Source organism: Cherax quadricarinatus, chromosome 1, assembly GCF_038502225.1.
Source record: "Cherax quadricarinatus isolate ZL_2023a chromosome 1, ASM3850222v1, whole genome shotgun sequence".
NCBI classification, from domain to species: domain Eukaryota; kingdom Metazoa; phylum Arthropoda; class Malacostraca; order Decapoda; family Parastacidae; genus Cherax; species Cherax quadricarinatus.
In genome coordinates, this window is record NC_091292.1 from 51,922,688 (window position 1) to 51,935,386 (window position 12,699).

Here is a 12,699-nt window from a genome sequence, read left to right on the forward strand (position 1 = left end):
TGAAATTTAATTGAATTATTATTCAGTTATCAGGTACATCAAATATTTACCCCTCGCTAGGTATTTTTTTTACCTCCACGGGGTAAATGTATCCCTGGTTGAGAATCACTCTCTAGTACTTGGCTTCTGGCTGCCCTCAACAAGTGCCTGCCTGGTCTACCCTCTCTGAATAAAGCCCATCTCTAGCCAACAGGGGTATACGTAACTCCCGCGTTACCTCTACAGCATATTCGTCTACCTATCTACAAAAAATCATCATAGCAGCAGTACCTCATCTCCACCTCCTCACACTGAGTTCCTCATTTAAGCTCCTCACCTTTTCGAAGATGACAAAGTCCTTGGAGACGTCTTGTATTCTGTATTCTATGTAGCATCGCTGTCGGTCGAAGGGATACATGTGAAGCTTGAAGTGACACTTAAACGTGAGTGTGTTCTCACTCTTGAACACCATCATGTTCTCCGTCCCGCTGTACACTGTCTCTGTTATCATAATACACCAATATATAAATAAATTTTTGTGGCAACGATATACAACAGTTTTTTTTTTGTCTTGATGGAAAAACTCACGTTGCACAACAAGTTGCTTTTATGATAACGTTTCGGTCAGTTAGATTTTCTCAAGTCAATCTAACAGAGAGAAATGTCGTCCCAGGAAAACCTTGTTCTACAACAGCACGTTACCTTCATTATTATTGGCAGTACGCCATTTAGATCCAATGACTTATGTACAACTATACAGTTCATTCATGACCAGTCTCTATATAAGTACACACACACGTACATGCACACCAGGAGCTGAGCCAGGAGCTGAGTCTCGACCCCTGCAACCACAATTAGGTGAGTACACACACACACACATACACCCCCTCCCCCCCGACACTTAAGTGTTCTTAAACATGCTCACATTTCTCAGGGTATAAGGGCGGACAAGATGAAGTGGTTAGTTTCCACTAATATGACCTGGTGATCCTAGGTTTGGGAATCCACTGGGAGCTGAAGCTGGCCACCGACACCTAGGTGGGCTCCGGCTATGTGGTTTAAGCACTATGTAAGTGAATTGAATTACTCCTCATGAGGAGAGCGAGAATCATAGTTTCGAATCCTCTGCTAACTTCAGATATATGTTTCTTTACTGTATACATATAATATTTCACCATCAATTAGCGAATTACACAAACAAGAGACGTATGGCTCTGCCATACGTCTGCCAAAGGACTTACAGAGCCCTACAAACAGTACGTTTTTCGTGTAAGGTGCGAGAACACAGTCACGTGGGAGACAGCTACGTTTGTACACTTTGTATCATGTACTTATAGAAATAAAGATTATTATTATTATTATTATTATTATTATTATTATTATTATTATTATTATTATTATTATTATTATTATTATTATTACTGTGAGCACCTTTACATGTTTGAAAAGTCCTCTGAAGATTTCATCAGATTATTATTATCATTAAGAACATAAGAATGTAGGAACACTGCAGAAGGCCTACTGGCCCTTACGAGGCAGGTCCTTATCAAAACGACATCTACCTAAAGCTACTCAAGAAATAACTCCCGTACCCCTTAACACCAATCAAACCCAGCCCCTCCCACTCATGAACATTAAAATGGTATAAAATACCGACAGATTGTTAGGTAAGACACATATGCTTCTATCAACTTTTCTGTACTCGACTGAAGAAGCCTACTGTGTAGGCGAAACGTTTCGAAATAAAGATACCTAACTGTTGCATATGTGTCTTACCTCCCACTCATGATAAGAGTAAGACACATGTGCAACATCTGGGTATCTTTATTGTAGACGTTTCACCATCCAGTGGCTTTATCAATACAAATTCTAGGACATAACTTGAAGACAGTAGAACTATGTACAGAAGATGAGGTAATCAGTCCCTCAACCTAGGAGTAGGTGCGAACAGCACCATAGTCGTGGAGATTCTAAATTTATTTATTTATTTTTATTATCACACTGGCCGATTCCCACCAAGGCAGGGTGGCCCGAAAAAGAAAAACTTTCACCATCATTCACTCCATCACTGTCTTGCCAGAAGGGTGCTTTACACTACAGTTTTTAAACTGCAACATTAACACCCCTCCTTCAGAGTGCAGGCACTGTACTTCCCATCTCCAGGACTCAAGTCCGGCCTGCCGGTTTCCCTGAATCCCTTCATAAATGTTACTTTGCTCACACTCCAACAGCACGTCAAGTATTAAAAACCATTTGTCTCCATTCACTCCTATCAAACACGCTCACGCATGCCTGCTGGAAGTCCAAGCCCCTCGCACACAAAACCTCCTTTACCCCCTCCCTCCAACCCTTCCTAGGCCGACCCCTACCCCGCCTTCCTTCCACTACAGACTGATACACTCTTGAAGTCATTCTGTTTCGCTCCATTCTCTCTACATGTCCGAACCACCTCAACAACCCTTCCTCAGCCCTCTGGACAACAGTTTTGGTAATCCCGCACCTCCTCCTAACTTCCAAACTACGAATTCTCTGCATTATATTCACACCACACATTGCCCTCAGACACGACATCTCCACTGCCTCCAGCCTTCTCCTCGCTGCAACATTCATCACCCACGCTTCACACCCATATAAGAGCGTTGGTAAAACTATACTCTCATACATTCCCCTCTTTGCCTCCAAGGACAAAGTTCTTTGTCTCCACAGACTCCTAAGTGCACCACTCACTCTTTTTCCCTCATCAATTCTATGATTCACCTCATCTTTCATAGACCCATCCGCTGACACGTCCACTCCCAAATATCTGAATACGTTCACCTCCTCCATACTCTCTCCCTCCAATCTGATATTCAATCTTTCATCACCTAATCTTTTTGTTATCCTCATAACCTTACTCTTTCCTGTATTCACCTTTAATTTTCTTCTTTTGCACACCCTACCAAATTCATCCACCAATCTCTGCAACTTCTCTTCAGAATCTCCCAAGAGCACAGTGTCATCAGCAAAGAGCAGCTGTGACAACTCCCATTTTGTGTGTGATTCTTTATCTTTTAACTCCACGCCTCTTGCCAAGACCCTCGCATTTACTTCTCTTACAACCCCATCTATAAATATATTAAACAACCACGGTGACATCACACATCCTTGTCTAAGGCCTACCTTTACTGGGAAAAAATTTCCCTCTTTCCTACATACTCTAACTTGAGCCTCACTATCCTCGTAAAAACTCTTCACTGCTTTCAGTAACCTACCTCCTACACCATACACTTGCAACATCTGCCACATTGCCCCCCTATCCACCCTGTCATACGCCTTTTCCAAATCCATAAATGCCACAAAGACCTCTTTAGCCTTATCTAAATACTGTTCACTTATATGTTTCACTGTAAACACCTGGTCCACACACCCCCTACCTTTCCTAAAGCCTCCTTGTTCATCTGCTATCCTATTCTCCGTCTTACTCTTAATTCTTTCAATTATAACTCTACCATACACCTTACCAGGTACACTCAACAGACTTATCCCCCTATAATTTTTGCACTCTCTTTTATCCCCTTTGCCTTTATACAAAGGAACTATGCATGCTCTCTGCCAATCCCTAGGTACCTTACCCTCTTCCATACATTTATTAAATAATTGCACCAACCACTCCAAAACTATATCCCCACCTGCTTTTAACATTTCTATCTTTATCCCATCAATCCCGGCTGCCTTACCCCCTTTCATTTTACCTACTGCCTCACGAACTTCCCCCACACTCACAACTGGCTCTTCCTCACTCCTACAAGATGTTATTCCTCCTTGCCCTATACACGAAATCACAGCTTCCCTATCTTCATCAACATTTAACAATTCCTCAAAATATTCCCTCCATCTTCCCAATACCTCTAACTCTCCATTTAATAACTCTCCTCTCCTATTTTTAACTGACAAATCCATTTGTTCTCTAGGCTTTCTTAACTTGTTAATCTCACTCCAAAACTTTTTCTTATTTTCAACAAAATTTGTTGATAACATCTCACCCACTCTCTCATTTGCTCTCTTTTTACATTGCTTCACCACTCTCTTAACTTCTCTCTTTTTCTCCATATACTCTTCCCTCCTTGCATCACTTCTACTTTGTAAAAACTTCTCATATGCTAACTTTTTCTCCCTTACTACTCTCTTTACATCATCATTCCACCAATCGCTCCTCTTCCCTCCTGCACCCACTTTCCTGTAACCACAAACTTCTGCTGAACACTCTAACACTACATTTTTAAACCTAGCCCATACCTCTTCGACCCCATTGCCTATGCTCTCATTAGCCCATCTATCCTCCAATAGCTGTTTATATCTTACCCTAACTGCCTCCTTTTAGTTTATAAACCTTCACCTCTCTCTTCCCTGATGCTTCTATTCTCCTTGTATCCCATCTACCTTTTACTCTCAGTGTAGCTACAACTAGAAAGTGATCTGATATATCTGTGGCCCCTCTATAAACATGTACATCCTGAAGTCTACTCAACAGTCTTTTATCTACCAATACATAATCCAACAAACTACTGTCATTTCGCCCTACATCATATCGTGTATACTTATTTATCCTCTTTTTCTTAAAATATGTATTACCTATAACTAAACCCCTTTCTATACAAAGTTCAATCAAAGGGCTCCCATTTTCATTTACACCTGGCACCCCAAACTTACCTACCACACCCTCTCTAAAGGTTTCTCCTACTTTAGCATTCAGGTCCCCTACCACAATTACTCTCTCATTTGGTTCAAAGGCTCCTATACATTCACTTAACATCTCCCAAAATCTCTCTCTCTCCTCTGCATTTCTCTCTTCTCCAGGTGCATACACGCTTATTATGACCCACTTCTCGCATCCAACCTTTACTTTAATCCACATAATTCTTGAATTTACACATTCATATTCTCTTTTCTCCTTCCATAACTGATCATTTAACATTACTGCTACCCCTTCCTTAAATCCATTATTCCTGGTTCTTACCTGGTTCGACACCCTCAGTACTTTATTAATATCTCCCTTGTTTATGCCCGTCATCCACTTATACACTTCAATGATATCTCCCCTCATTCTACGCCTCTCCAGAGAGTGGAGATTTAAGGCTTTAAGTCTATCTTCATACGGGAGGTTCCTTACACAGTAAATCATTTTAGTCATTCTTCTCTGTATGTTCTCTAATGAGTCTATGTCCATCCTGTAGTAAGGGGACCAAAACTGAGCAGCATAATCTAAATGAGGCCTCACTAGTGATGTATAGAGCTGTAAAATAACTTTTGGACTTCTGTTACTTATACTTCTTGAGATAAATCCAAGTAATCTGTTGGCCTTGTTGCGCACACTAAGGCACTGCTGTCTTGGCTTTAGATTTCTGCTTGTAAAGTAAAAGGACACAAGTGCAACTAATTCTACCAACTTTATTACAGATTTCTGCTTACCATGACTCCCAAGTCTTTTTCACATTCTGTATTCTTATTATTATTATTATTATTATTATTATTATTATTATTATTATTATTATTATTATTATTATTATTATTATTATTATTATTATTATTATTATTATTATTACGTTCATGATAAAGTGCTAAGTTCGCAGGGATCATTAACCAACTGGAGCATGGGAGAGAGTCGTCGGATTCGATCTAAGAAACCGGTGCTCTGCTTCGAGGCTCCTCTTTTACAGTGAGGCTTTCATTATGCATATTTAATATATCATTATAGAAATAGAAATATAATGAACAAAAAATATTTGTCTTTATAATAGCGTTTTTAACCAGCTTATGCTTTCCAGGTGTCACACTTATATCATACATATGTGTCTTAATCTCATCATCATACATTGTTCGCAAGGGTTTGCACACCGCTGAAGATACTCGAATTGATCAATATTTTCTAGGAAGAATCTCACTTTTTTTCGACATTTATACATAAAAATTTACGCACCCACCCACACACATACACGTGCTTGACCAGGTGTGGATTTGTAATCCACACCTGGTCAAGCACGTCAAGAAACTAGAGAAAGTGCAAAGGTTTGCAACAAGACTAGTCCCAGAGCTAAGGGGATTGTCCTACGAAGAAAGGTTAAGGGAAATTGGCCTGACGACACTGGAGGACAGGAGGGTCACGGAAGACATGATAACGACATATACACACACTACACCACTACCACTACTACTACCTCTTCTTCTTCTACTACATCTACTGATGAAACTAGACACATGTGCGGCGTCTGGTTGTCTTTGTTGTGGACGTTTCGCCATCCTGTGGCTGGCTGGATGGCGAAACGTCTACGGTGGGGATGCCCGGGTGTTGTGCGTGTGTCATTTCATCCTGTCGGTATTATATACAATTCTTGTACTACTACTACTACTACTACTACCACTACTACTACCTCCACCTCTTCCTGCCTATATATAGCCGTCCTGCTCCTCCTCTGTTAGTGTGACTTTGTCAATGGTCCAAGTCGGACCGAAACGTCGTCGTAAGCTTCTGTCTTTTATGTGCGGGTTATTTGTGTATCGTTCCAGTCACGGTATTGTGCCTTTTTGTTATTTAACGACATATAAAAGACAAGGTGGACAATGACAGGATGTTCCAGAGATGGGACAGAAAAACAAGGGGTCACAATTGGAAGTTGAAGACTCAGATGAGTCAAAGGGATGTTAGGAAGTATTTCTTCAGTCATAGAGTTGTCAGGCAGTGGAATAGCCTAGAAAGTGACGTAGTGGAGGCAGGAACCATACATAGTTTTAAGATGAGGTTTGATAAAGCTCATGGAGCAGGGAGAGAGAGGACCCAGTAGCAATCAGTGAAGAGGTGGGGCCAGGAGCTATGAATCGACCCCTGCAACAACAAATAGGCGAGTACATATAGGTGAGTACACACACACACACACACAGTGAAGAGGTGGGGCCAGGAACTATGAATCGACCCTTGCAACCACAAATAGGTGAGTACATATAGGTGAGCACACACACACACACACACACACAGTGAAGAGGCGGGGCCAGGAACTATGAATCGACCCCTGCAACCACAAATAGGTGAGTACATATAGGTTGGTACACACACACACACACACACACACACACACACACACACGCACACACACACACACACACACACACACACACACACACACACACACACAGTGAAGAGGCGGGGCCAGGACCTATGACTCGACCCCTGCAACCACAATTAGGTGAGAGTACATACACAAGCCAGTTTGTTTTCTGATCTACTCTACATTATCTCAGTGTAGATAATAACATAGTGTTCTCTGTCCCACTGTGCAGTGTCTTCAATAACACAAGGATTATTCAGCAGACTCTCTGACCCAGGTTAGATACCTTACCCCACCACACTGGATCATAAACACAGAAATAATTACATTTGTCACAAAACAAGGGTCTGTCACGATCATCTGTTCAAGAAATATTGGTGCCCGTATGAATCCCTTTACACTTGTGTAGTTATTACTTCCACAACAGTGTTAAATGGTTTACATTTTGATATTTTTGCACAAGATGAAAACTTTTTAACTCATAAATCAGTTTTACAGAGTACGTATTGGGAAGATGTGCGTTTTTCTTACCTTCGCGGATGGTGGTGTCGTCATCGGGTAGCGGACCGGAGACTCGGATCACGTACACTGCCTGGGAGTGAGGTTCGAATTCGACGGAACTCTTGGTACCATCCTCTGCTTTTATCTCAGGCGTCCAAACCTCCTCCATTTCTTTAATCCTGTTAGAGCGGAAGTCCTCTTGAAGGTTGCTAAATTTGAGTCGTATATCCTTCCACTTCATCTCGAGGAAGATGTCCATACTGATGGTAAAGGACACCAAGTTGAACTCTCTAATTGAAGTGATGTTAAGGGAGAAGAGGATAGGAAGCGGTCTGGATGTCAGTGATGGGGGAAGGAGCCCGGGGGAGTAACCAGGAGGAACCATAGCTACTTTGCAGTTCATCTCGTCACTCTGATCTTCACAGTCAATACTCAGATCGCAGCGACGGCTCTTAGCGATGCACGACAAGTCGCTGCATGTGTACTCGTCGTCCTTGCACGGCGTCAGTAGTAACTCCATCTGTTGTGTGTGTATAGTACATCTTGGGATGATTTTTTTTGTAAAGTAAAAGGACACAAGTGCAACTAATGTGACATTTATTGTGGCAACGTTTCGCCACAATAAATGTCACATTAGTTGCACTTGTGTCCTTTTACTTTACATATTGTCGGTAATTCTACCAACTTTATTACAATGATTTTTTTTATAATGTGGCTTATTGGACATGACATACACAAGAAATAACAAGGGTACTTTCTATTCATTTTTAATAGAACGAAATAGCATGATCATAATTCTGTTTTTTTTTTATATACAGATACATGCAAGTATATGAGTGAATCACAAAGAATTACTTTAAAATACGAGACCAAAATTATACCAAAATACTACAGAAAAATTGAAAAACGAAAATATCTGAGCACATTCTTATATTCACACATTTTTAAAAGAAGTGGAATGTATCCTCTGAAGATTTGTGTGTAAACAAAAGAGATTGATTATGTATTTTGTTATATATATACTTTTATCTCTGTTTCTGAAGTTGTATCCCACACAGAGGGATACACACGTTGCCACTCTGACATGAAAAAGGGAATTATTTTACAATCTGGTTTACAAGCAAAATTGTTTTCCTAAATAACTTTCAACTCGCCATCTCCTGACTAACTCAAATACAGGACAACATAGGCCATTGTGCCAAATATTCTTGTAAACAGAAATGGATAATTCACAATTTTGTGAAAGTGGCAATATGAAAGTCGATGAATAATGGTGGTTGTTATGAGGACTCGCACTGATCTTTCAAAACTCATTATCTCAAATATTCAGACGAAGAAAGCATAAATTATGGCTAACCTTTTGATTATATAGAAGAGCAATTACCACCCGACTTGTTTTTTATCATTATCATTCAGAGGTTTTCGAGAGAATGAATGATAGTGTGATGTAGGAGCGTATGATTTCCTATATCAGGTCACAGAAGGACTTGACCAACCAGTTATAATCTGCCACACCCTGGCCACGTCAGGGAAGTGTCAAAAACTTGCATTCTGCCCTCTCAGGTCTCATTGTTTGATAAGTTTATCCTTTGTGTAAAGCTCACGTGGTGGGCCCTCATGAAGGGTGACCCCCGAAACTAAGAGTTAAGGGGAGGAGGTGCAAGAAGGACCATATAAGCCCAAGGAAACAGCTAAGAGGGAGGATTCGGGGGGATCTCTTGCTGGAGAGAGCTCTGGGCAAGAGGGGTGACTTGAAGCTCTGCTCTAGCTGGGAGTAGAGAGCTCTGGAGAGACAGCTGTCGCCAGTGTGGGTCTTGGGAACTGCTTCTAGAGGTTACCGAGTTCCTAGAGGCGACCTGTCCTGCTGAACCTATATTATAAGTTATATTCACTTTTGTCAGCTAAATTGTCAGCTTGTGTACAATCCTCCATTTATCTCAATATTCAACCCAGTTCTCCTGTTCCCAAATATATTACTGTACAAGGAGTTAATAATAAATCTTTGTTTGAGTGAAATAGTATATTCACTGTCCCCATCTATATCTTCATTATATTATTATCTTACTCTGTTCTTTATTTTATTATCTTATCTATATTAAAGTAAAGTAAGTGGAGAAGGGTAGGTCCATGGTAGTGAGTAGTGTAGTGATACTGAGAGGTGGTTATGTCTTCTCTACCCTGTCATTCCTCTTACTTCTAGTACTACTTCCTTATTCCTCTTATTCCCATTATTATTACTTTTTCTTCTATACCCCCATTCCCCATAAGACAATAAAGAGTGATCATATCAGCTATCATGTTATCTTCTTAGATAACTCTTGAAAACATAAATAGAATAAATGAAATGGAAAAGTCCATCAGACACGTATAAGACATCACCACATTACAAGTATGATAAACCATACCAAGGGTGGGGTTTGAACCCGCGATCAGAGAGTGGTATGGTTTGTTTGCAGTCGTGTTATTACGATTTCGTGAGTCATACAAGTAAGATATCGAGAGTTTGAGGTTGTTGTGGTTGAGGGTTTTGTCCGCCTGGTAGAGTGGTTGCTCTGAAGGCAGAAAATTTGTGGTAGACAGTGGTACTTTGTTTTTTAAATTGATTCACTCTTTGTTTGCAGCTACCATATTTTATGCCTATTGTATAGACTACCAGACAATATGAAGATCGACGGGTAGGGGGGAAGGGAGGGAAGGGGGGAAGGGGGGAAGGGGGGAAGGGGTGAAGGGGGGAAGGGGGGAAGGGGGGAAGGAGGGAAGGGGGGAAGGGGTGAAGGGGGAAGGGGGGAAGGGGGGAAGGGGGGGAAGGGCGGGAAGGCAGAGGATGAGAGAGTTGAACAACAGAATGTGTAGGAGTTGGAAGGATATTGAGGAAAGGGAATAAAGAAGGATAGAGTGCTTGTCAACAAGGAAGCCTGGCTTCAAGCCGGGTTATCAAGGATGAAAAGCCTTTAAAACCGGTCATAGGGATGTTATGAATGACCCCTTGAGTTCCGTAGTATTTGCACTGAAGTTCATGTTTAGAATTCACCTTCACTGCCTCCTCCTGAGTGTTCTAAGACTAATCTCACATATTTCAGTGTGTTCTGCCGCTGGCTAGGACAGAACACCAAACTGGTGGGACTGTCAACATGTTCCTCCAACGAGTTTGGTTAAAATATATTCAGATTCGTTTGGCTTAGGCTACAGAGAGTTTATTTTCCCTGACGGCATAACAACTTATATCTCTTAAAGTTCAGTAATTTTACAGGCATCGCATATAATGCCCAAAGGTTTTAGTTGTTAGATAGTTTATAATTATTTAAATAATGTAAATACACTTGACTCTGCCCAAGGTAGAAATAAAAGGTAGGCATAAAAATTATGAGGGAGAGCATGCGTGTTCCCCTCCACTATAGTATTCCACAAATATACAACTTATCTCAACATTTTCTCCGCAACAGCGTTATAATTAAGTGTCCTTTAAAACTTTAGATTTGCTCTCAGAAGTTGGATCGAGAAGTTCTCTCTTGAATAAATTAGAAAAGTAAAAATACAGAACGTAAGATTATCGGACGAAGTAAGAAACTGTTGTTTTGTTATTTTGATTGTGACTGAACCAAGACTACGTAGCTGACATCCTCCAGCTTACACAGTGTACGTGAGTTTTGTAACGTTCTAAAGTACTACAATATGTTTTGCTCTGCCAGACATTAGCCGCTCGCTTATAGTATTTGTAGGTAAAGATACGTAACCTTGTCAAGAACAGTAAATTTTAAAATGGATAAAATGAAATATTTTGTAGTCTGCAATTTAGCCTTCCAGGAATAAATTGTTTAATGACAGATTCTTTACTCTCGGTGTGTTTTACCATCATTCATTTAATGTATTTATCAGTTGTCTGACAACTCCTGTTATCTTGTTTCTCTGTGTCAGCACAATATTGGCTAATACTGCGTAAAGCTTGTGGACAACACGAAGGGCCACTGAGACTACATGCTCACCTCCAGACAAGCTCAGTTAAGGCTACTTTAATCACTACGACAGGGATTACAGTACTGTCAGCACATACAGTACATGCTGTACGACTTACACCTTGACTGGCCATTTCTCATCTGTCTGCCACTTCAGTTCTTCCTTTTTAAATCAAAAATTTACTCTATCCCATCTTTACCTTTTTTTTCCATTCGATCTGAATCTCAGTTAAGGTAGATATATTTAGGTTGAGGGGTGATCCGATAAATGTATCCCCGTATTGCATAAGCCCAGCCCCCTGCACGTCACTGCACGCTTAGAGATTACTGCAGAGCTGCATAAGTCTGTTATGCGTTGAAGATTTGATGCTATTCAAGAAAGGTTGTCACAAGTTATCACATGGATACTAATATCGCATTTTTTTCGATAGAAAAAAATGCAAATTGGGACAGCCCTAAACTAATTCGAAACTAACATTAAGAAACACCAGCTTGGAAGGTAGAGGAATTTCTTTTAATATCTCAAAGAGTCAGACCAGCAACCTAAATTTAAAAAACTACCACATTAAGTTTGAAGCCGTTCAGAATTCTCATTAACAGGTTAACATCATTAAGTGGTATAAACACTGGAAGATATATTCAGTATTCAGAAATTATCGCTTAAAAATCAATATTTAAAATTTCAAGTTTCTTACATAAAAGTATTCGAACTTAAACATAACAAATACAATTTTTTCTCCTGGTAATATTTACTAGCATTTAAGATTTAAGAAAGAATAAGTAGATGTTAGTAATCAGGTCGGTTTAATTAAATGAACATTATGTAGAGTTAACCTAGGATAAACCCACTAAACCTTTTCATTTATTTAACCTAGGATAACCCAAATAAACTTTGTTAACAAAGGATAAACCAAATAAACCTTGGTAATTATTTATCCTAGGATAACTCATATGAACCTTGTTATTTATTTAACAAAGGATAACCCAAATAAACTTTTTTATTTAATTAATCTAGGATAACCCAAACAAATCTTGCTAACAAAGGATAAACCAAATAAACATTATTATTTAGTTAACCTAGGATAACCCAAACAAACCTTGTTAATAAAGGATAAACCAAATAAACTTTGTTATTTATTTAACCTAGGATAAACCAAATAAAGAAGCATTTTAAAGTTATCTCACAA

At 39.9% G+C, this 12,699-nt stretch overlaps 1 protein-coding gene across 1 annotated transcript in view; it reads right to left on the reverse strand.

Annotated features, from left to right (window-relative positions):
* Positions 1-12,699, reverse strand: part of LOC128685465 (uncharacterized) — a 175,796-nt gene that overhangs the window by 37,747 nt on the left and 125,350 nt on the right. The window contains exons 6-7 of the mRNA XM_053772005.2: positions 7,590-8,079; positions 317-480 (exon numbers count right to left, since the gene is read on the reverse strand). Of these exons, the coding sequence (XP_053627980.2) occupies positions 317-480; positions 7,590-8,079 (654 nt within the window). The remainder of the gene's footprint in view (positions 1-316; positions 481-7,589; positions 8,080-12,699) is intronic.